At 32.2% G+C, this 24,837-nt stretch overlaps 3 protein-coding genes across 4 annotated transcripts; 2 read left to right on the top strand and 1 right to left on the bottom strand.

Moving 5' to 3' along the window:
- Positions 1-1,098: 1,098 nt before the first annotated feature.
- LOC115699506 (ABC transporter I family member 11, chloroplastic) lies at positions 1,099-5,454 on the top strand. Of its 2 annotated transcripts, XM_061103017.1 has the most exons (11): positions 1,099-1,384; positions 1,475-1,532; positions 1,838-1,917; positions 2,210-2,261; positions 2,336-2,469; positions 3,104-3,218; positions 3,357-3,443; positions 3,548-3,596; positions 3,994-4,078; positions 4,465-4,583; positions 5,268-5,454. In XM_061103017.1, exons 1-10 carry the CDS (start codon positions 1,290-1,292, stop codon positions 4,541-4,543), a joined length of 834 nt encoding a protein of 277 aa, XP_060959000.1. In that variant the 5' UTR covers positions 1,099-1,289; the 3' UTR covers positions 4,544-4,583; positions 5,268-5,454. The 2 variants fall into 2 exon arrangements, with proteins under 2 accessions (XP_060959000.1, XP_030482816.2); XM_030626956.2 differs by lacking the exon at positions 5,268-5,454 and having other exon boundaries at positions 4,465-4,838.
- Positions 5,030-8,833, bottom strand: LOC115699505 (protein LAZY 1). The gene is made up of 5 exons (XM_030626955.2): positions 8,585-8,833; positions 8,434-8,500; positions 6,994-7,841; positions 5,982-6,264; positions 5,030-5,330 (listed from the first exon to the last, which is right to left on the bottom strand). The coding sequence occupies exons 1-5, from the start codon at positions 8,588-8,590 to the stop codon at positions 5,305-5,307; spliced, it is 1,230 nt and encodes a 409-aa protein (XP_030482815.2). The 5' UTR covers positions 8,591-8,833; the 3' UTR covers positions 5,030-5,304.
- Positions 8,834-18,754: 9,921 nt separating this feature from the next.
- LOC115699339 (probable metal-nicotianamine transporter YSL6) lies at positions 18,755-23,573 on the top strand. Its single transcript, XM_030626691.2, has 7 exons — positions 18,755-19,428; positions 19,510-19,682; positions 20,313-20,410; positions 20,632-20,769; positions 21,136-21,325; positions 21,594-21,729; positions 22,303-23,573. The coding sequence occupies exons 1-7, from the start codon at positions 19,062-19,064 to the stop codon at positions 23,235-23,237; spliced, it is 2,037 nt and encodes a 678-aa protein (XP_030482551.2). The 5' UTR covers positions 18,755-19,061; the 3' UTR covers positions 23,238-23,573.
- The last annotated feature ends 1,264 nt before the right edge of the window (positions 23,574-24,837 follow it).

The raw sequence follows: 24,837 nt of genomic DNA, 5'->3' as shown, positions 1-24,837 counted from the left end.
AGTTATAGCTAAAATACTAAAGTTGACCTTCAGGGAAGGTAACCTTCGGGGAAGCTAACCTTCAGGGAACCAACCTTCAAGGAAGCTAACCTTCAGGGAAGCTAACCTTCAGGGAACCAACCCTTCAGGGAAGTTAACCTTCAGGGAACCAATCTTCAGGGAAGCTAACCTTCAGGGAAGTTAACCTTCAGGGAACCAATTTTCAGGGAAGCTAACCTTTAGAAAACCAACCTTTAGGGAAGCTAACCTTCAAGGAAGCTAACCTTCGGCAAAAACTGGGCAGCAATGGCACAGAAATTTCCATTTTAGGCCCCCAAAACTCGCTCCTACCTGAACCAAAAGCTACCAAACTTTCAAGAACAACAATTTGGGGTAATCTAAACATAATTCACAACTCAAAAGCATCTAAAACAACATGCAATGAAATTCACCATAGTTGAGCAAAGCTTGAGTTTTCAAAACCCAAACTTCCTCAAATCTGCTATAGCTGCTATAACTTCCAAAAACAAGCTATAGACAACTAAAATCAAGCTTCAAAATAGTTTGTAATATTATTTAACCTCAAATAAATAAAACCCCCAAATTCCCAAAAATCACATACGAGAATCAAGTTTAAAACTTTAAAAACAACAAGGAATAAAGTATCTAAGGTTTATCTTTGATCTTGGCTCAAGGTTTCTCCTCAAATCCTTATTGAAAATTGAATTTTTAATATACATTTTTTTTTATTTAAATGAATTTTTATAAAAAAATAAATAATTTTTTGAATCGCTTAATTAGTTTTAAAATTTTAATTTCTTTTTTAAATTTTCAAAAATAATTTTTTAATATCTAAATTAATTTTTTAAGATTTATTAAAAAAAATATTTAATTTTTTTTATTTTTATTTTGAGGGGGTACGATTAATAGTTATCAAAATTTAGGAGACAAATTATTAAATTTTTGTAAATATAAAGTTGAAGAGATTCTTAACAAACCGTATATTTTTAAGACAGAATCAGTATTGTCGAAAATTCAAGAGACAAAATAACTAAATATTCTAAAAATAATATTTTTATTTATTAATAGTTAATTTAAAATAAATAAAATTTTCACTTGACAAAAAAAAAAAAAAAATCAATTACATCCCTCCTAGTCCTACTCCCCATTTTTGTAAAACTCACCATCCTTCCCCCAAACATAGCTAAGATGCTTCCAGTTATCAATTTATTTACTATTATTATGTTTTCTCATTGTTGAGTTTCAGTGAGAGCCCAAAATCCTTGTGTTGAGAAGGGATTTAAGTGAGCATGGTGAGCACTAGCAGCGTTTCGGGTTTTAAATTCTTTAATGGTTTGAAAGAGCCTGACCCATCAATTTCCTTCCTTCCCACAACAATCTCAAGGCAATCATCATCTAATTTTTCCACAAAAGATTTTTAATTTCACCAATTAAGCTATCAATCAATTTTTTTTCTTCTTCTTTCTTTTTGCAGTTTGAATTTCAGAAAATCCAAGTCTTTCACAATCAAATGCGACTACTCTTGCTTTGAAGTGAGTATCCTCTCTTTTAATTTATTTGTTATAAATATTGAATTACATTCGTTGCGAGAAAACAATTCCTTTTTCTTTCAGTTTTGAATGTGTTCATTGGGACTGGATTAGAGAATTGTGCAAAATGACTAAATTTTTTGTTTGGGCTGTAATATAGTTTTTGTCAGGATAATTATATTTGGAGAAATGCTGATGTCTTTATCGTTATTGGTAGAATTTAATGTCGGATCGTAAGTAATTTAGTAATGTAATAACTATTAAGGAGTATTGTTTTATATTTGACCCAAGTCTAATCTTGATTTAAGGTTAAGGGTGTCAGTTATCAGCCCCCAGGGACTCAACACAGCCTTCTAAATGAAGTTAACTTTTCACTTCCGGAGAAAAGGTACACAATGCTACCTGCTGATATTTATTTGTTTATTGGTTTTGGCTCGAGAAATGCTAAAAGGCACCAGTGATACCTAGCACCACATAAGGTGTTGTTCATTATTGGTGCAATTAAGTATCGAACCCCATATAATTTAATTCAATAGCTATGATAGAATATCACTAAGTATTACTTGTGCCTCATAGCAATGCTCTTTTGGCTTTTGATATGAAAGTGAAATTCATCATTTATGTGACAGTTACAGCAAGCTTTGCAATCATAGATTATTATCCTTGTTTAATGTTTGCAGTTTTGGCTTAATCTTTGGAAGGAGTGGTAGTGGGAAAACTACTCTCTTGCAGGTCTAATATCTTTCATTGGTCCATTTGCTTTAGTTCTTTTTTGTGTGTTTCTGATGCTCTTTTATTTCTTCCAGCTTCTTGCAGGACTAAGTAAACCGACTTCTGGTTCCATTTGCATCCAAAGATATGGAAATGACGGCCATCCTAGTCAACCTCCAGAACCTTTACCTTCAGAAAGAGTTGGCATTGTCTTTCAGTTTCCTGAGAGGTAATAGATATGAATTTTTCAGTATTGGTTACAATCTTTGTTCTTTTAGGTTGTTGTATCAGGATATGAATATTGGAATTATTACATAATTTTGCACTTGTAGTGTCTGAGTTCTATAATGTTGAAATTGTATGTGTATTTTGATTTTGGAATACCCACTTTTTTTTTCTCCAAGCCATTATTTTTTCATTGTTCTGATCACCTAACTAAACCAAGATTCAATGAAATTGTTTCTAGCTCGGACTTCTGTCTAATTATAAATTAGTAATGCTACTCCATGTGTTTTTTTGATATAGTACAATAATTTTGAGATTCCATATATAAAATTAGGGGCTGAGTAAAATAACAAGAGGGGAAAAAAACACAACTAATTAAGGTGGGTGAAGGCACTAATAATTTACTAGTTGAGGTGGTTGACCTTTCCATTACTTATTTTTGATTAAATTCAATAATCAGAACTATTACTTTTGTGGTACTCAGTTATGTGCAAAAGGTTTAATTTATATGATTAATTGTTACTTAATCTTTTTAATTTGTGTGCATAATTACGAGATTGTGTTCTTATTTATTGTGTGTTTGTTGTGTCTATAACTCATACAGTACTAACATTATTGTTTTCAATCTACTGATCTAGGTATTTCGTGGCAGATAATGTATTTGATGAAGTTACCTTTGGATGGCCGAGACAAAAGGCTGATCTTCAAGTGAAGGAGCATCTTGCTTTGCGACTTCAACAAGCAATTAATTGGGTATATGTTCCAGCTAGTGTATAACAAACAGAATCTTATTGAATATTTTCCCAATTATAAAATAGTTTTTGTTAAGATATCATATGTGATTTCAATTCAAGTATGAACTCAGTTCCAATTTTTAATTTGTGACTATAGGTTGGTTTAAATGGGATCTTATTGGATAAAGATCCTCAGTCTCTTAGTGGTGGCTACAAACGCCGACTCGCATTGGCAATTCAATTAGTAAGGACCATAATTTAAACTTTGTTGGCATGCACTATACAAATATCAAAGACACTTGATCACATTTTTTATATGATTGATTAGTTTTTCTAAATTATTTTCAGGTGCAAATACCAGATTTATTGATATTGGATGAACCTCTTGCTGGTCTAGGTATGAAGCTATTTTTTCACGTATCATTATTTCACCATTTTTTCCCTTACCAATTGCAGTTTTCATGTGAGTTGTCCTCTTTTTAATAAACAAGTCTGCAATTTGACATTTGGGATCCCTCCTCTCTGTTTGGAAAGGCTCTCCCCTTTTTGTCCAGAAATCATGTTCAATAATTATAATCATTGTTACTCTTATTTATGATCCACTAACATTTGGAAACAACTTTGATTTAAGAATGATAAAGTTGAAGTTTGCTACTTATACTGTTTTACAGGATTCAATTTTTTTTGGAAAGATATCAATTATTTTGGTTTTTCTTACGTACTTTCCATTTTTCTTTCCCTGTCCAAATTGATTTATTGTTTCTAAACTTTTTCAGTGCTGTTTTATTGATCAGATTGGAAAGCACGTGCAGATGTTGTCAAACTTTTAAAGCATCTGAAGAAAGAATTAACCATACTTGTTGTCAGCCATGACCTCAAGTCTGCTCTTACTATCTCTATCTTTCTTTTTTCTTTTTTTTTTTATGATTTTTCACTACAGATAAAAAAAAAATCATGTGTGTTGTGAATTGACAAGAGTCATCAAATTAATTATATTTATCGGAATGAATTTCTATAATTCACAAAATGTACAGAATTATCATCAGAATGAATTAGTTGTAGTGTAATTTACATATATCCCGTTTCTTATTTCTATTTCAAATGCTTAAAAAATATTTTCTAGATTGAAATTGGGTTTAAGTTTACCTTCTTAATCAATTGGTATAAGAGGCACAACTATAATCATCTCCTTCTCATGTTTTGCCTGGTTCTATGTATTCTGTTTTCCACAGTTCTACTTATGCAACTTCTGCTGTGATTTTCAGAGAGTTAGCTGGTATAGTTGATCGATCGTGGGTGATGGAAATGGGTGGGAATCTAAGGGAAGAGCAGCTACCTATTTAATATCAAGACCCTCTTCCTCATCAACCCACTTTGCTGTGAGGTTTGATCCAGATGCTACTAACTCTTAATATATATTTGTCATGATAATTTCTCATTTAATGTAACTTGTAATATTGTTATTTGAGGCTTACAGCTATCTACTTGAATCACTATTGAAACTATGTAGTGCATAAAAGGCCCATTGTGTTGTTTCACATCAATATCATGTTAATGAAGTGTAGCTTCATGAACCTGAATGTGTTAATATTTCTCAATGTAGCTATACCCAGTAACCAATTTATTGTTTTTTGATAAATGCTTGAATTATTGAAACTTTTCTGTTCAATAAAAGCTGTAAGGCACTTGAGTAACAACATAGGCAATAGGGACAAACTTTCTTAGATGAAATCTGGGATATATCTTATTAGCAGTTTTTATCTCTTTTTTTTTCCTGGTAGAAGAATTCCTTCTAACACAAAGGTTGAATCTCAAGCATTCAAGTAACAATAGCAGATAATCAATATCATGTTTATTGATTAGAAAACTTGAACTTAGTCACAATTTACCATCACACTGGGAATACAAGACTAATACGTCGTGTTTAAGATTTAGTTTTCCATCACACTAGGAATACAAGGTGATATACTGGTGCTTAAGATTCAGTTTAATCCATCATCACTAAAATTCCTTAGATATAAGAACATAACAAGATTAAACACCACACTGACAAGCTGTAACTATTAAGGATGATGGCTGAGAAGAGAACCACTTTCTTACAGCTTCTATTGCTGGAGCTCCAACACCAAATCTGCAATCCCAACAAGAGAGATGGGCTAGAATTATAACATCTAATGATTTCATTATTATGGCTGGGTATATCTTCTGTAATATGTTTATATATATTATATAAAATATATATTGTTGGAAGAGCATTATAAACTGAATGTGTTATTATTGGATGTTGAAAGAAAATGTATAACAATTTATATAGATTTGGTTTACTCATAGTCAATAATAAATCTTTAAGATTGTGTTGATGATTTCTGGACACTATTTGAATGCTATTTTGGAAGATTTCTGTAGTTTTTAAGCACACAGTTCAAGAGGGTACCTTATAAAGTAAATAAATACTAATAGAAATTTTTCATGCTTTTGATCTTGATATGAACTTAGAATAGGACATTTGGATCATTTGAATAAGAAAGTAAGAAGAATTTAAGAAAAATAAATATGAAGAAGATTTTATATATAATATATCTTTTGGGAACTTTTATGAACCAATGGTTTTGATTTATAGAAAATTTTTAATTTCCAATAACTTTAAGGAAATGACTCTTAAAGAAATTTTCATAGAAATTTTCATAGAAAATTGCATAGAAATTTTTATAAAAATTAATTTCCAACAACCAAACACAACCTAAGTTCATTTCTACCAAGTAAAGTCCGAAGGTTTACTTACAGTCGTCATCTATGTTGATCCAGTGCTCTCCCTTTCCCCTAACGTTGTTGCAACTCAGACTGCTTTGTTGGGACGAGTTCAGTTTGTTCATTCTGGATTGGGTTTCCCTCATCGATGGGGGCCCTCGACGATATCCTCTGTTGTCTCCACCCTTTTGTACCAGATTTCCATGAGTATAGCCACCTTCATTGGGAGTGATCTTAGGATTACATTTGGACCTGATGAATTCTCTAGCATCTACAGAGTTTTCAGGATGAATTTTCCTGTGGAACATACGCATAACCTGCATGCCACATGCTAACAAACTGAAAATTCGAACTAACACGAAAAATATAATCAGTACTGTTCAAGGAAAAGTTAGTTCATATGCCTATACTGATTTGGTTAGTTTAAGCATTCTAGTTGGATATCAAGATCATCAAAGAACATGACAATGTGGGATCCTGATAATCCACCCCCTTTTGGAGCTGACGGTCACGATGTTGTCAGTCCCACTTGAGGGTGCGTGGTTTTGATACCACTTGATACAACCAAGTAGAACTCGCTCCCAAAAACTAGCCTAAGAGAGGAGAGTGTTCAAGTAGTTATATACTACTAACGAATCCTATACTTGGTCAATGTGGATCCTAACATAATATGACTTAAAATTTTAGTTTGTGATCCAACCATTTTCATATGTTATTTATGCTGAAAAGAATAATATATAGTGTTGGTAGTCTTTGTGGTACAAACAACTATAAATCAACATTGGAGTGGAGTCCTAGGTATCCAAAATGAAAATCCTTACAATCAAATGTAAAGACCATCCTGTTCTTGTATATGTGTAGATATAGATATAGATGGATGGTAGTTTGTGTAGACAGAGGGACATACGAAAACTTTTTTAACTATAACATCAAGATTAAGTTGTTGTAGCTGTTCTTTTGGTAGTGTTTTTGTGAGGAGAGGAGTCATTTGATATGCTGTTAATGTGGTTGAGAGATCTATCTAGCTAGTGAGGTGTGAGGCCAACCTTGTGAAGTTTCTTTTTGCTTGAAACTGAATCAGTTGCATTGCCAATTTCTTTCTTTGCCGAAACAGAATCTGGTAAGTCACCACAAGCAGAATGGAGGGAGATTTTTGAAGAAAGGTGAAGCTTTTTAATCATCTTCTTCATGAAATGTGTAGCAGACTTATGTTTATGCTTATCTGGTATTTCCTCACTAACATATTTCTCAGTGCAGTTCTCAGTTATCTTTGTTCTATGAAATAGCTCCGCCAGTGATGCTTTTTCTTTCTTTAATTCTTCTCTTGTTTCCGGTAGTTCAATTGAAGACCCAAATAGATATCCTTGGAGTGGACACACCATTGTTTTCCAATAATCTTCATCTTCAACTCCCTCCAATTGCTTTCCACCGAGTGTGATGGTGCTAACACTGCTCATCCTAGCCGAGGATTCATCAAACACTTCTTCTTTACTTTCAGCTTCAAGAAACTTTTCTAGCTCATAATTTATGATCTTCAAGTCATTCTCTGTCACTTTTAGTACTCTTCCTTCAGCTATGTTCTCCAGAGGTGTAGCAAATGTTGGGGTGTCAGCTATGTTCTCCAATGCTGGTGTAGCAAATGTTGGAGTCTCTGGCTCATTTATGTTTGCTTCAGAACCAAGGGTTCCTATGCTGAGAAATCCATGAAAGAGTTCAGAGATTGTGGTAGATGTTTCTTCTTCTGTTGAGGCTTTATATTGAGAAAAATAGCTTTCTTCCTCCTGTTTAGGCCGCTTTAAGGAAGCAAATCCATCTTTGGAGCCAAAATTTTGCTTTGTATAGGAGTCTTGGTCATCAAGGGAAGTCTGTGCAGAAAGACGAATGCAAGGATTCCCTGTGATTGGTTGCAGAAAGAAGAAGACACCAGGTAAGATTATTTGCATGTAAATTATTTTTAATAGAATATATATGAATAAATATTTTCTTTTATGGCTGGGAGAGGGAGGGTGTTTCTAATCCACAAAAAAAAAAAAAAATTTAACTAATGCATTGGTTGCACCATTCTGGAGCAGCCATCTTGTTATGATTCGTGATGTTGAAGACTCTATAATTTGTAGTATGAGGTGGACCCAACAATTTTCTCCTAGGAAAGCTACTAGTAGCTCTACTTTGTCTGTGGAGTTTTGATGATATTTTTTTATACAAACTAGTATTCCCTCGTCATGTGAGGCCACCTTATCTTTCTTGATTTCACGCGCTCATAATTCTTTATTTTTGCTAGGGGGGGATAGTTTGTCATAAATTATGTTAGTAGAACCAGCTGATTAAAATAGACACAAGTGATTAGCTTAGAGTTAAACACAGATATAGGCTAATAAGGTTGTTGTTTACTTTATAATGTAAGAATTTTCTATTTAAGTGATGCATGCAATATTCCTTCAGGATCATTTAAAAGGGTGGATAGTAAAAGTTTATGGCATTGATACCGATGGTCAGTTCCTTGAAAGGCTTGATGCTATTGTGCCGAAACTTTTGGTGCACCCAGTCTAGCACCTGTTAAATGGCATGCAAATATAAAAGTTACAGCCTTGAAAACATTCTATATGTATCCTGAATTTAATAAGAGATTGAACTCACCTTCATTTTGATCTATCGATCTTGGAGTCTCAGTTATCAGATTCTTGGATGAAGGAGGCACAAAGTCACAAACTTGAGGTAGTTTTAGAAGTGCTGAGAGATATAGCAGTATGAAAATGAGATATGAGAATTCTTAAAAGTTTGAGGATCTTTTCATTGTGACTGTTACTAAGTTGGGTGTCACTGGTTGCTGGAAGGATCTCACATGTTTTAAGAAGAGAAAAACATATAGAAAGATACAAGACTGTGGTTGGCTGTTCTTTTCAATTTCAAATCGTGGGAGCAAACTTGAGAGTGGTTCAAAGACTTGCTAGTTGTTGATCTTGTGTATATTAGGTGGTATAAGTATGTTATAAATTCGTAGTAATTACGTACTCATTGCTAATGATTGATATTATACGCGTAGATTGCATTTTGTCTCACAACTCAAGTGATTACTTGTGCATCAATAAGTAAAGACACACCTAAATTTTTAAGGGACTTATTATTAGGAGTATCAAAAAGTTTACTTTCTGATTGAAATTATTACATTAGCAAATGATCATAAATATCTCTCTTAATATGCAATTATTTTACAAGGTACATGGTAATGACTATGCTGTACCGGATTTAAATCTGTAGTTCATGTAGGTTGCTCACTAGATGATTAATTTCTTAAAAGAAATATACACGTAGGTCCCTAATTGGGATGGTGTGGTTTCTGATGTTTTGTAGGGTATGCTTCCAGTATGTTAATACAGGAATAAGTTATGTTTATTTTAGGTTCACCAACCCCACTTTGATTGGCTTCACTGAATTATCTCTGCACTAATATTCTTTCAAGTGTGAACAGCACAATAATTAAACTGTTTTATCATACACACCCACTTTTTCTTTTTCTTTTTTTGCTAAGTTAGCTTTTGTCTATGTGCTTTTTGCTAAGTTTTGTCTACAATGCCATTGGTATATTAGATTTATAATTGAATGTGGAATCGTCACGAAACATTTCTAATTATATTTACGGCAATAATTTTGCTCATGCTGCAATTTTTGATTTAGACTGATGATTACTTGTCACTGTTGCATTTATAAACTTATAATTGGTGCAGTTCTTACATATAGGAGAGACAAGACTAGAAGTATCCATTTCTTCCGTTACATTTCAATAATTGGTCATGGTTTCGCCGTAGAAACCTTATCATATACTTTATTTAGTATCTTTGTTATGCAATTTACTCTCGTGTGTTCTTTTTCAACAATACTCCTGTGATAGCACAAGTATCTTCTGGATGCATGAGACACCAAGACAAGGCTTGCTATATAAATAGTTCTCCACAAGGCGTATTTTGGAGTTAAACTGAGCTGGTTTCGATGAAGATGAAGATGAAGACATTAGCTTTGAGACAAAATGCCACTTGAAAAATACATCTTTTTTCTAATTCCAAAATGACCCTTTTTCCTTACAAGTGGCTTGATGGCTTCTAGTTCTACCTATGGCTTCTGGAAAATAACCGAGATGGCGGGGCCATGCACGGATGGTGAACCTGTCAGTCTTAGGAAGAGAGAATATGGTATGTCTCTGCCTTGTGCTTACACTACATTTCTGTGCATGTACTATGTAGATGGGTCGAGAATTATGATTTGACTATATAGCACTTTTCTTTTTTCCTTTTTATGCATTGGATAGGATAGGTAGGGAAAAATAATAGACACCTTAATATCTCCTTTAACTGTGGAAATAAGTTGAGTAAGAGAGATGAAATGAAGGTGTCCCACCTCTAATAACTTTTTTCAGGCATAGTTTTGGGTCTTGCCTTCCTTACCAATCTGTCAAAGTTAAGACCAATAGGAGAGTTGAATGAGGTGTTAAGGCATCATCAATTCTTATTAGCTAAAAAACAAGCAACTATAGAACAAGAGAGTGCATACACCACTTTTGGAGAATACTACTACTACTACTACTATTACTACCCCTTTTGTAGAAACTGAATTAGAACAACACACGTACTTGGTTGGAGAGGAGTTGTTTTTGTGGATAAGCCCACCCATTGTTGATGGTGACCATGTGATTTCCACGTGGATTTTGGACCGTTTCTTTATTACTAGTACTATCATTGTCATAATATGTATATTTACCAGGAGAGTTATGATATGTGCACACAACAAAATATGCACCAATACATTACACAAAATGGTGTGGCAGATACTTCTAACACAATTAGTTCCATCTTAAATAAATTTAATTAGTTTTTTAGGTTACATATTTTTGTAAGCATATATCATTACTATATAAATATTATATAATATAGTTATAGTGGTCTTTTTTTTTTTACAAATTTTCATAAAATACTAAAAATGATACATCTTGGTACATGGGTATTTGTTTTAAGAATAATTAGTTTTTTTTTTTTTTTTTTTTTTTTTTTTTTTGCATCTTGAATTTTTTACACTACTAAGTTAAGTCCACAATATATGACTTGTTAATAATACTTCTTGAAATATAACTTTTACATTCATGTAATTCTCACATTTTATTTAATTTTATCGTGAAATGAGTAAAATGGTAAATAATAACTGATAAATAAATATAAATTAAATATCTTTTACCTTTTCCATTTTGAAATATAATATCTCTTACCTTTTTATGTTAATGAATAATAGAGAATAAAATATTTTTTCTTTTTTATAATAATTTATATTGTTATTTTTAGTTTTTTAATAATTAAAGTAAAATAGTGAAAAATATTTAATTTATATCTATTTATCAACTATCATCCATCGCGTCACTCGATTCATGATAAAATTGAATATAATATGATAGAAGAATCGCGTTACAATTTAATAGTGTAAAAAGTAAAAATATTCATTATTCGTTCTTTAATAGTTTTTTTTTTTTTTTTTTTTTAAATGATCGTTTTTTAATAGTTATTCATTATTCTTGTGTGCAAGTTTGAATCTTTATTTCAACCTCTTAAATTATTTAAAATTTCTATAATTAATTTATACACGGTTAAAGTTGTATTTATCTGTATAGGGAAATATCAAAATTTCCTATATGTTTATATAGTGATCAAAAGCTATAAGGAAGTCACATACTTATGAGTCATCATCTATCATTGTTACCATTGCTTTCATTAGCACAAAACTTATTAGATTGCGTATCCAATTCAAACATTAATGGCAAATTGCCCCACTTATCATATTTGTTGTATAAATTGATATCCTTTTTTTAGTATAAAATATCTCACTTCTATAATTATTAGACATGCTTTCCTTTTCAAAATAAATAATTAAACAAGTCATTGTACTATGATTTAATTTATATTCTAAAAACAAATAGGCTAGATTCCTATACTAGAACAAGTTGTGGCCTATGATTTTGATTTCTATACTAGAACTAGTTGTCCTCCTTTGTTTAGGGTAAAAAGTAATTCATCTATTCGTTATTTAATTAGGCTTAGCTCACCTAATCCTACAATATTTTATTATAATTACTATTATTGTATAACTATTTAAATTTGAAGAGAAAATCTTCATTTATTTTAATTTGTTCTTACAAAATTTCAAGTTAGAGTAAGAATCTTTAATGGAAATTTTCCAAGTAAATATTATATATAATGTATATTGGTATGCAAATGGTCTGCATGTATTTGTATATTAATATAGATAAGTCTCTAATCTCGAAAGATAGCAACAATAGTTTTCAAGCTCGAGATTTTTGTAAGTCTGTTGGTCCTCTTTTCAATAGACTCGTTATTTCCTTCTTAAAATGTCACGTGTTGATATTAAATTACTGCATAAGTCTCCAAAAATTTTACTTTGATGCAGATAAGCCTCTAAAAATTTTACTTTGATGTTGACTAGTCTTAATCTCGAAAAATTGTGGTTATAGTCCCTCAGCTCAATTTCTTGTTAGTCCGTAGGTACTCAATTTAGGAGCTCTATTTGTAATTTTTTAAATTTTCACATGTGAAAAGTTTATTTGTGCATAACATAAAAATTATTTAAATAATATCAAAATTACTGAAAACTTTAATAATTGTTTTTTTTAATCTCAAATCCAGACAAATTCCTAAATAATAAAAAATTTGTTCATTTGCTTGAAGCAAGAAACACAAACCCAAAGATTACAAATAAACCAATAAATCTTAGATTCAAACTTGTTGGATTCAAATTAGAGCTGATCCTGAGGTGAGACGAAAGAGGCGACCGCCTTAGGCCCTCCACCGCTCAGGCCCCCATTTCATTTTTTTTTTAAAATAAAGTTAGTAATAAAATAATTTCAAGTGTATATTGCAACTCAATGGTAATTCAATTACAATAATCACTAAAAAGTTTAAAGTAGGATTGTATATAAATTTTGGTAAACTGTCCAACCCAAATAACCCGTTCAAACTAAACTGAGATAACTCGACGAAAAATACAAACCGAAAAACTCAACAAAAATATAGCCCGCCCAATCTTTATATTGAGCGGGTTGAAAATAATACCAACCCGCCCATTCAACCTAAACTAACCCCACCAACCCGATTAAGAGAGTTTTTTTTTATATATATATATTTAAATTTTTTATTGTATACATTTATAAATCATATAATTTATATGACTATTCAAAAAAATATAAAATTCAAACTAATATATTTTTTGTATAGTGGTTAATTTAAACTTTGACTTTAATCTATATATATTTGTCTCATTAAAAATAAAAAAAAAATATTAGTGGTTGGTTTGGACGGGTTAACTTGACCAAACCGACTAATTTCATTGGGCGGGTTACTATTTTTTTTTTCTTAATTGGACGGGTTACGCATAAATTTTTGTAACCCGATCTTTACACTAGGTTGAATAAAATGTAACATAAACTGAATAAACCGACCGACGTACACTCCTAATTTAGAGTTCAAATGTCACGACCCGAGCCTTAGGCTGTGGCAGATATGTAATATCCATAACTTAGGTGGTCAAAGGTCACACTTTGACCCTTGTAGGAAGATAACGCTTATAAATGGTCCTTTAATTTATATCATAAAATATTTATTTAAAAATAATGGATTAACTCCTATATCGTTAAAAAAATATTAGTAATAAAATCAGGATCACTCATTGATATAAAAGAACAATAACACCCCCACAGCTATGTAATCACTGAATAGATAGATTTAATAAGTCAATAAAATACCAAAATAATATCTAGCATCCATCTGTTCCTCATTTCTAACAGGTACATAGCTAATTTAAGTCATCCAGACCATCCACTCTAGCTTAAATACAAAATCAGTTTCATTAGAAGCTTAATAAGTAGAATAAGACTAAACTAATAACGACTTTCTTCCTCAACGGTACCGTCCTCATCCACTAGCATCGAACTGAGTTCTCGGAAGGAGAGAAAATAGGGGGTGAGCTTATAAAGCCTAGTAGGAAAACAACTAATATCAAATGACCCTTGATTTAATAAAAATTCATGAATGGTTAGCTTTTAAAAATAAAATATCTCATCAACATTATCAAAATGTATAAACAAAGTAGAGAGACCATAAAGAATCACAAAATCAAGCGTCAAATGCATATCACACCATCCACTAGATCTCTTGCTCTAAATACCACTCATAGAAGACAACATCCAAAACTGGGTAGTCGCACCTGATAACCACCATAATACTGGGGCTCAGATTCAATTCACTTCCTGTACAGATTCTAGGTCTTTTACCTATAGGTGAGTGCACACATGTTCTATCAATGATGACACAGAGACTAGATTGTGAAACAACAATATGCATCGAACATGATTAGCATGGCTTTCATCAGTATAACCAAAATAGACAAATAATAAGAATAACAAAAGAATATATTTCTTTTTATTTTCCAAAAAATCCGGCAGCATAACGGCTGTATTTTGAATAAATCCAAAAATTATAACCTGTATAAATATTTGTACAAGAATATATTTGGCACTCCGTGCCCCAGGACAGTCCAGAAAAAATATGCAGATTAAGTTTTTAATTTTTTAAACAATTTACAAATCATAAAAATTGGAATATGTCTAATGATATTCAACACATATAAAATTCAAGTCCAAAAATCAAGTTGAGTTCCTACCTCTCCCAAGTCGTTAAGCTTTGTCCAAAAGACAATCTTAAGCTCTCAAGTCCTGAGCTCCAATTATTTAGTCTAATCTTAGATATTACTCTCACCTATACCATTAAATGGCCAAATAATTATCATCATTGCATTCTACACTGAAAATTGAGTCCAACGACATATAATATGTCTATACTTAAAGTTTGGAGTTCTAAAATCTCACCTAAGCAGTGCACATTAACTACTAGTGGCGGTAAAAATCGGTGTACCGGAAACATCGCCAAAAATAGGAGTAGTGTATATCAAAACAACCACATCGACGAGTAGATCATACCCATGCCAACCATCTGTCAAAACAGTACACAATATCACTGAAAAGGGGCAGAGCTACAAAAATATCATCGAAAAAAGTAGTGAGTTAGGCGAACTGGTTTGGTGTAGGTTGTTCTCCTCAACGAGCTAAGTCTAGTGGTGAAGAAGACTCGTCAAACAGACACCGGTGGTGGCCTATAAATCCGTTCTTTGAGCCTTCAAACTTTGACTTGCAATCCCGGGCTAAGGCGGAGAAAGGAGCGGAGCCGCTGGGGGGTTGAGGTCGCCAACACCTGGGGCTTCAATTAGTCCAGCGCATGGGGCCAGACGGTGGCCGAAGGTGGGTCGTCGAAAAGTGGCAGTGGTGGTTGGCTTTTTTTTTTTGAAACTTTGAAGAGAGAGAGGACGAAATGGGGTGGGGGTTTCCAATTTTTTTTATACATACATATATATATATATATATTTTTATTTGTATTATTATTATTTATTTATTATTATATATATAACTTTTACTTTGTCATAATTGAGTCCTTACATTAAATCCAACAACTTCACTTTTTCACTTAGCCCCCAATTTTTATTTTTGTCGAATGTCCAAATTAGCATAGGATTGGCCCTAATTCAAACCAATTATTCACAACTATACAGACTACACTCAAATTTATACATAAATAAATGGCAATATTTTATCATATTTTCATTAGGGGTGTTCGTGGTGCGGGTGGTGCGGTTTTTGACTATTTTTTCAAATCAACCCGCACATGCAATTTTTTCAATTTCTCAAATCTCATCCGCACCGCAAAAATAGCGCGGTGCGGTGCGGTTTTGCAGTTTGGACTATCACCAATAATTAAACTATCACCAATACAACAAAGCTTGAGCAACACTTGTCAAAAATACCATAAGACTTAAAAATAAATAAGAAAAAAAATTAAGTTTTAATAATACAATAATTAGTGAGCTTTGGGTTGGACATTCACATATTAGACCTAACTAAATATAAATATTGGTATTTTTATAATGTGCGGTGCGGTGCGGTTTGAACCGCACATTACAAATTCAAAACCGCACTACGCGGTTTAGGAAAAATTCAAACCGCGACCGCGCCTCAAAGAATTTCAAACCGTATTTTTTTTCCGGTGCGGTGTGGTATGGGCGGTTTCAGCAGTTTAATGAACACTGCTAATTTTTATCATTGTTCAATATTCTATTTATAGAAGAAAAAATGGCCAAAGAAAAACAAAATCAAGCACCCTATACCTCTATAATCTTCTCTTTCTTCTATGGACATTCATTTTAACCAAACTCATCTAGATCTGACCTCTTCCGCCATAGATTTCATCTTCTCGCAAGAGGAGCTTGGGGACGACGATTTTGCCATTAAATTTGGCAAGGAGACAAGAGAGGGAGAAACTGAGTAGAAGGAACTCGAAATACGGGGTTTAGGTTTTCGAACCAGCTACACACCCTTCATGGCTGACGATGGAGCAAGGAATAGCTTGGTGGTCCACCATTGAACTTAGTGAGAGAACTCGAGCCCGTGAAACCACCATTGAAATTGGTGGAGCAAGAAGTTGAGTAGAGGGAACTCGAGCCTGTTGGGACTGTCGAAGCCGAGAGTTTGAGGCTACTACTTGCCGACGATAGAGAATAGTTGTGGCTTGCCTGAGAAGAAAGATAAAGGAAGAGAGAGAGTACGAGGAAGAAAGAGCGTAAGGGAAGGGAAGAGTGGGGAAAGATAGAGATGAATTAGGGTTTTTTTTTTATTTTTTGAATTAAGTTATTTTAACATTAATGTTTTTTTTTTTAACTTTTTTATTGTTTTAAATAATTTTTAGGTAAATTTTTTATTTTAATGAATTTTGAAATAATAAGAATAAAAATTAAATGACATGAACCTAGCATGAGTTTCCTTACCATGTAGGAATCGATTTAACGACCAAATATTTACGGAAGTTCTACACTAATAATAAAATGTATTTTTCTGCTAAAAATACAATTTAAATACTTATTTACTACTCAACATAAAACTTATATATTTACCCTTTAAATTTCCCTAATAATTATGGCCATAACCATAAGAAGAAGCCTTTAGATAAAGAAAGGGTATGATTTTTATTTATTTAGACAACATATTCAACTATGGCTTGTCAAGTATATATATTTATTAAATATTGGTACAAATTAATGGTCCAAAAAGGGAAAATGAGAAAATGTCAGTGTCCCATAGTGATTTCCCAAAATTGCCAACCAAATGACCATTATCGGATTGGGTTGTTTATAGAAAATCTTAGTAGGCCCCTTATTAAAATAAAGATTAAGTAAAGAAGATTTGATAACATCTCAAAATAAATAAATAAATAAATAAACAAGATTTGATATTGTCATAACTCATCATGACTAAAACAGAAGAAAAAGAAAAAGAAGTGGTAGTTGGTAGATTTCAAGTCCTTTGAGAGATGTGGTATTTTTCTGTATAATACGAAATTATGTGTCATTCATTGAGCAACAATTTAATATAAGTTAAACATGTAATTTATTAACTAAACGATACCCAATTGATAAGACGACAAATACCAAATTCCATGTTATGGACTGCTAATTTCCTAATTAATAATTTATATCAGATGAAAAAAATAATCAATAAAATTTAAGAGGTATTTGAATTAATGCATTTTTTTCTTCAGTAGTTTATGAACGCGAATTGGTATATTTCAAAATATCTGTTAAATGTGGTATAAAATATTGAAAGTTGGTTTTGGGAACACGTGGTGGATCTGAATTACCAAAATTACCCTAGTCACTCAGTAATTACTAATTGAGAAATTGCTGTAAAAATTCTCAAAATGTTCACTTTGATACATGTAAGTCGTTAACTTTAAAAAATAGCGGTAAAATAGTCCAAACTTCAAGATTTTTGTAAGTCTGTTGGTCTTTATTTTAACATATTCGTTAGTTACTCTAAAAATATCACGTGTTGATATTAAATTATGGCATAAGTCTCCAAAAAATTGATACAGATAAATTTCTAATCTCAAAAAATTGTTTTAATAGCTCTAAGCTTAAGATTCTCATTAGTCCGTAGGTACTCAATTTAACTGCTTCGTTTCGCTTGTTGCTTCCAAAAATACTACGTGTTAATATGTTATTGGTCCAAACTATAATTTTATGTAAATGTAAATAAATAAATGAATAAATAATTTTTAAAACTAATTAATTAACTTTATTTTTTTTTTTTGTCTTTCTATTTTTTTTTCTTTCTTCTTCTTCATCTCGTTCACACAAAATCCCGATCTGCTCTACTACGTACGCCTCTTTTTGTATTAGTAGCCCGTGTTATTAGATTTCTTTCTTAGTTCAAAATCAAAATGTCGTTTAGAATTAGATTACCTCTTAACTATGTTTAGTAATAAATTTTAACCACTTAATAATTTAAAAAAAATATATAAAAATAACAAAAAAAAAATTATAAAAATATGGTCAGAATTTTTAATATTTTTATAATTTTATTTATATAAAATACGGTCTTTTGGTATATTTTTATATTGTATTATTATTATTATTTTATTGATGAATTTTTATTATTTATATATTATTTTTAATGCTGTTTTATTGTTATTTCAATATTATTTTTTTGTTATTTTTTTTTTGTATTTTTATAGAATACTATCAAAATATATAAAAATTTAAATGTAAAAAAATTTATAAAAATTAGTATTTTATGCAATTATATAATAAAAAAATTAGAAAAAAAAAGTAATAAATCCCATTTTCCAAAAAAAAAAAACAATAAAAGAAACTAAATTTGAAAAGAAACAAAAACCAAATGGGCTTTGGGGTGAGTAGTCAGAGCTCAGAACAGAAGTAAAATCACGGCCACCGCCTTTCGACGTCACAAATACCGGTTCCCGAAACCTTATGACGTGGCAAACCATCATTGGATAAAATCAAAACGACAACAATCTTATCATCGTATCAACCGTACCCAATCATATCCCAAACTTCTTCTTCATCACAGGAACAGAAGCTTTATTTTTGAGTTTTCCTAAAAAAAATCCAATCTTTATTCTCTCAAAAAGAACAGGAGAATATTCAATATCCATTCTCAATGGGGACCCAAGCTGTGCCCGTGGAGATAACGGAGCCACTGATTCACGATTCGGAGAAGATTACCACCGTTGAGCCTAATGACGATTGCGGCCCAATTCCAGAATGGAAAGATCAGATCACGATCAGAGGTTTGGTGGTCAGCGCACTGTTGGGTAGTCTTTTCTGCATCATCACACACAAGCTCAATTTAACGGTTGGGATCATTCCTTCGTTGAACGTTGCAGCTGGGTTGTTGGGTTTCTTCTTCGTTAAGTCGTGGACTGGTCTTTTATCCCAATTGGGGTTCTCTGTTAGGCCCTTTACTAGGCAAGAGAATACTGTTATACAGACTTGTGTTGTTGCTTGCTATGGCCTTGCATTTAGCGGTACTAACTATAAAACTACTAGCTTTTGTTTTTGTTTACCTTACCCAATTTGATTTTGACTTGTTGTGATTGGTCAAACAGGGGGTTTTGGGTCGTATCTTATTGCTATGAATGAGAAAACTTATAATCTTATTGGACCTGATTATCCGGGAAATAGAGCTGAAGATGTTATAAACCCAGGATTGGGTTGGATGACTGGGTTCTTATTTATCGTTAGCTTTCTTGGTCTTTTTAGTCTTGTTCCACTTCGAAAGGTAAAGATTGCATATTATTTTTTTAATATGTCAACATCATTAACTTTTTCGAAATCGGACCATTGACTTATAAAAATGTAATTTTTATTCACAGGATGATCTGTGTTCTCAGTTAATACTTAAAAGTTGAAAAGTAATGTTTTTTTTAGTTGAATTTGATTGTTTTACAGTCAGTTCTGCTTTTGTGTGGTTTTTCTTTGACCTGTTGAATTCCGCAACATCATGCCCTTTATTGAATTTGGGTCTTTGAGTTATACATATCACAGACCGTTTTATTCAAACCATGATGATATGGGATTTCGGTTAAAACTTTAAAAATACTTATTTTTATAGTTGAATTTGATTGTTTTACAGTCAATTTGACCTGTTGGACTTGTTAATAATCTAATGCATTCACTCATCAATCTAGGCTTTCAGATTGCTCATTTAAGAAATATTTATAAACTATGTATTTTTCAACCATTTGTATAGATATAGATTAACTTTTGAATAGTATAATTAAGTGAGCATAGAAAGTTTTGAACAGTATAATGTATTTGGATAATGCTTATTGCATTAACTTCCTTGGTAACTATCTATTGACTTTGATTCTTCACTGGATTTCACACATGTTCTTGCATGTAATTCAAGGTTATGGTGATGGATTACAAGCTTACATACCCTAGTGGAACTGCAACAGCTATGTTGATCAATAGCTTTCATACAAACACTGGAGCAGAACTTGCAGGGTAAGAACTAAAGATGAACTTTCAAATAAGAGTATGTATTGTTGAATAATGGTGTTTTGTAACTGTTGACATTTGTTATGCACTCCCATCGGTGCTCCTGCTCCATGTTGTTTTTCACTTAGTCTAGCTTATGCGTGTTATGGACATGGAAACTTCATAATTGTGAAGAAAAAAAATAAAAAATAACAATTTGTATATGACTTTTTATTTTCTTTTTACAGGAAGCAAGTTCGTTGTCTTGGGAAATATTTAAGCATAAGTTTGGTATGGAGCTGCTTTAAGTGGTTCTTCAGCGGGATTGGAGATTCATGTGGATTTGACAATTTTCCTACCCTTGGATTGACACTATTTAAGAACACGTAAGGCTCTTGCGCTACCTTAGATCAAACGAAAAAGATGAAGAAAAGATGATATCTCCTGTGTTTAGAAACAGCAGCTGTTAGTAGTGTGACACTAGTAGTTGGTGATTTGAAATTGGGGAATGCTGCCTTGGAGTTCATATTATATATCCAAATACATTCAATGCCAAACTAAATTTAAGATGATCTGGTTTAGGATTTCTGCATGTTAAATAAATGATGTTTGATAATATGACTTATGGCTATCCATTACCGTTTATTTATCTTCTCATTGATATCCATGTACGTGTAAATGCTTGAAATTTCACTATATATCCATACTATATTGCTATGTTGCTAATATTTTACATAATATACTTCATGTAGGTTTTATTTTGACTTTAGTCCAACTTATGTTGGATGTGGTCTTATTTGCCCTCACATAGTCAACTGCTCAGTTCTCTTTGGGGCTATCATATCATGGGGTCTCCTCTGGCCATTCATATCTCAACATGCTGGGGACTGGTATCCATCAGATCTTGGTAGCAATGATTTCAAAGGTCTTTATGGATATAAGGTACTTTTTTCTTAAATGATTTCTATTTGAAATATATTGGCTGTATTTCTTCAATCGAATTAGATTATTATGAATTTATATTTATGTTTAATAAGCTTTTGGGCTGGTCATAATATCCATCTTGATATGTGTGCTTCAAACTGCAAGTAAATTGAATAATGTTAAACACATATTTGATGAGATCTGTATTACATACCGAATGAATTATCTGTCTCTATTGCATTCTTAAGACAACTGTTTTTATACCTGTTTTTTTCTCTCTTCTTAGGTCTTTATTGCTATTTCTCTTATTCTGGGGGATGGAATCTACAATTTGGTCAAGATTATAGCCATTACTATGAAGGAAATGTGCAATGCAAGCTCCAGACAGAGCAATCTTCCTGTTGTTGTAGATGCAGCCGTAGGTGAGAGTTTACTGTCGTAATTTTCTAATATGTTTTCCAGTATTCCACCAACAGTTTAGGAATATGTGCTAGTCATGTACCACACCACTGAAATTTAAATCCTCATCAATTTTTATTATATTTGGCCTACCATATATCGTTTTTGAGGCATCTGCTAAGATAAAAGGCGAGTTATGGCATGTTTGGCTCTCACTGTTACTGTTATTTTTAGTTTCTTCACCAATAAATGAAAAGATTTGCGTGAATCAAAATATTAAAGGTTCAGTCTGTTGGATGTTTAATCTGTTTTGGTTGTTTGTTTGAGCTTATCAGCCAAAGAAAAAGCTCTGTACCTATCCTAAAACCAATTGTAAATTGTAATTGCTTAAGAACAGTTAGCTTCTGATTCAGTGATGCATCTCTACTTTTTTTGCTAATGCATTTTCTTGTTTTGCCTATTTTGACAATTATATCTTCTAAGCTTCTTGAAGTGTAATCATGTTTTTTTTTACAATTGAAAATGGTATGCATGGTGTGAAGAACCTATCGTTTTAGCTGGACATTAATTGTTTTTTTTATATTTGTGCCCAACAGATGCAGAGAGCTCTAAGCTACAACTGGAGCAAAAACGAAGGGATGGGATATTCCTGAAAGATGGGATACCTACTTGGTTCGCAGCTTCTGGGTACGTAGCCTTGGTTGCAATATCAACGGCGGTTATGCCAATGATCTTTCCACCGCTCAAGTGGTATCTGGTTCTTGGTTCATACGTCATTGCTCCAGCCCTGGCCTTCTGTAACTCTTATGGCACTGGCCTCACAGACTGGAGTTTAGCGTCAACCTATGGAAAGATCGGTCTTTTCATGATTGCTTCATTGGTTGGAAGCAATGGAGGAGTAATAGCTGGATTAGCAGCTTGTGGTGTTATGATGTCGATTGTTTCCACTGCAGCGGATCTCATGCAAGACTTCAAGACAGGTTACCTCACTCTCTCTTCAGCTAAGTCTATGTTTTGGAGCCAGTTTGTTGGAACAGCCATGGGTTGTGTGATTGCCCCACTCACATTCTGGTTGTTCTGGACTGCCTTTGACATCGGAGACCCTGATGGTCCATACAAAGCACCTTATGCTGTAATCTTCAGAGAAATGGCCATTCTTGGTATTGAGGGCTTCTCTGAGCTTCCAAAACACTGCTTAGCCATGTGTTATGGTTTCTTTGTCGCAGCCTTGGTTATAAACCTCCTTAGGGACGTAACACCAGCGAAAGTATCACAGTTTATCCCCATCCCAATGGCCATGGCAGTTCCATTTTACATTGGAGCTTATTTTGCCATTGACATGTTCGTTGGAACTGTAATACTTTTCGTGTGGGAACGAGTGAATAGAAAGAGTTCTGAGGATTACTCAGGCGCAGTTGCATCGGGTTTGATTTGTGGCGACGGTATTTGGACAGTTCCATCTGCAATCCTCTCTATATTGAGGGTCAATCCACCTATATGCATGTACTTTGGACCTTCTTTGAGCAGCTGAAATGGAGATACATGCAGTTGAGGATGTCTTTGTAAAATGTGTACTTTGGAATTACAAACTTTGTAAATAATGTCCTTATGTGCCTGATAATAGTAGTTATGTCACACTGTCATGTACATCTCAAGCATATGGGCATGATAGCAACTACCAAAGCCCAACACCAGTAAGGTCCAATGAAACATTCATAGCTACCTGCCTTTGTTGTTGTTGTTGTTGTTGTTGTTGTTCAGTTCAGCCCTTTAAAGTTTAGCTATATCAAAGTTTATGACCAATTCTTTCTCCTTTCCTTGTCTCATGTCATGTACATACTAATGAATAAAATTCATTTTATGATAATTATCTATGATTTACATTCCATATTAAAATAATAATAAATGACCCCACTAAAATTGTACTTTACACCTAAACCCCAGTTTGATTTATTTGCTCTTTATTTTACTTTCATCATAAGATTAGAGGTCAAAAGGGATTACATATCTGTAGTATATTAAAGTAAATTCTCAATCTGTTTTGGTATTCAAGAGAGCTTTTTAATCAAATTTTTTATGATTGTATATATATATAGTTAGTTAGGACCTTACAAATATTTAGAAAATTCTGGGACTTTTACAAATGCTGAAAATAAAGTTTAAACATTTTATTACATGCGAAATTATTATTTTTTTTTATACGCGTAGTAAGTAACGGTATGAATTTTATTTTTGACACTAAACTATTTGGAATCTTTTAAATATTTACAAGTGATCCTAAATAGTTAACTCGTATATCATCATGAAAAAATATTGAACTACAATTTTTTTGTAAATACCAAAATAGATAAGAGTCTACCAAAACACTACTTTAAAGAGATCTACTAAAAAAATTCCTATATTATATTCCCTCATAGTTTGTTTCTTTATTTATTTTTTCTTATTTTAAGAGATGCTGCTCTCTTAAGACTAACTAAATATATGAGAATTTTCGGGATACTTTGGTTGAAAGTTAAACCATCAAACATGACAATATCTTATATTATAGTTACTTTTCTTTTTCATCTTAATTATTCTCCATTATAGCTAATCAAGCATTTAAGATTCATAATAATCACTACAACACATATCCAATGGATGGAACAAGGTGCACATACAATATATGTATAAATATATATTATCTTCAAGCAAAAGGATTAATATAAGATTACTATCAATAATTAACGTTTTACTAAAAAATAATAATACTTTGGTTCGAAAATGGTTGATGGGATAGAATAATGGTAAGCACGATAAGGACTAGTTGATGTTTTCCTTCTTTAAATCTTATTAGCTGTTTCTCTTGACTTAAAATATTGAAAAAAATAATGGCTATATATATCTATCTATCTAGTTTCTATCAATTATGGTTTTGCCTAGCTACTTATTTTGTATGGAATCTTCTATGTACAACTAGAAAGATGACCAAACAAGATGCTTTTATTATTATTATTATTATAATAATTTTATTTTCATATATTTATATGGCTAACCATTGTTGATAATTTAGATGAGGTTTCTTCACTATTTTTTCCTAATAAAATTGTGAAATAATGAGTGCTTTGGAGAATATTAGAAATAAATTTGTAATG

The sequence above is a fragment of the Cannabis sativa genome, chromosome 8 (genome assembly GCF_029168945.1).
Source record: "Cannabis sativa cultivar Pink pepper isolate KNU-18-1 chromosome 8, ASM2916894v1, whole genome shotgun sequence".
Lineage (NCBI taxonomy): Eukaryota > Viridiplantae > Streptophyta > Magnoliopsida > Rosales > Cannabaceae > Cannabis > Cannabis sativa.
The sequence above is the reverse complement of the archived record's forward strand: the minus strand, read 5'-3'. Positions and strand labels throughout refer to the sequence as shown.

Excerpts from the sequence above, each read along its gene's own strand:
- LOC115699505 (XM_030626955.2), bottom strand. Across the intron at positions 7,842-8,433 it reads TTTCAAGGAACTGACCATCG|GGAATCCTTGCATTCGTCTT; the intron begins GTATCAATGCCA and ends AACCAATCACAG. Across the intron at positions 6,265-6,993 it reads GCAAAAAGAAACTTCACAAG|GTTATGCGTATGTTCCACAG; the intron begins GTTGGCCTCACA and ends TGTGGCATGCAG.
- LOC115699506 (XM_061103017.1), top strand. The coding sequence starts at position 1,290 with ATGGTGAGCACTAGCAGCGTTTCGGGTTTTAAATTCTTTAATGGTTTG. Across the intron at positions 1,385-1,474 it reads CTTCCCACAACAATCTCAAG|TTTGAATTTCAGAAAATCCA; the intron begins GCAATCATCATC and ends TTCTTTTTGCAG. Across the intron at positions 4,079-4,464 it reads GTTGTCAGCCATGACCTCAA|AGAGTTAGCTGGTATAGTTG; the intron begins GTCTGCTCTTAC and ends TGTGATTTTCAG.
- LOC115699339 (XM_030626691.2), top strand. The coding sequence starts at position 19,062 with ATGGGGACCCAAGCTGTGCCCGTGGAGATAACGGAGCCACTGATTCAC. Across the intron at positions 19,429-19,509 it reads CTATGGCCTTGCATTTAGCG|GGGGTTTTGGGTCGTATCTT; the intron begins GTACTAACTATA and ends TTGGTCAAACAG. Across the intron at positions 21,326-21,593 it reads AAGGTCTTTATGGATATAAG|GTCTTTATTGCTATTTCTCT; the intron begins GTACTTTTTTCT and ends CTCTCTTCTTAG.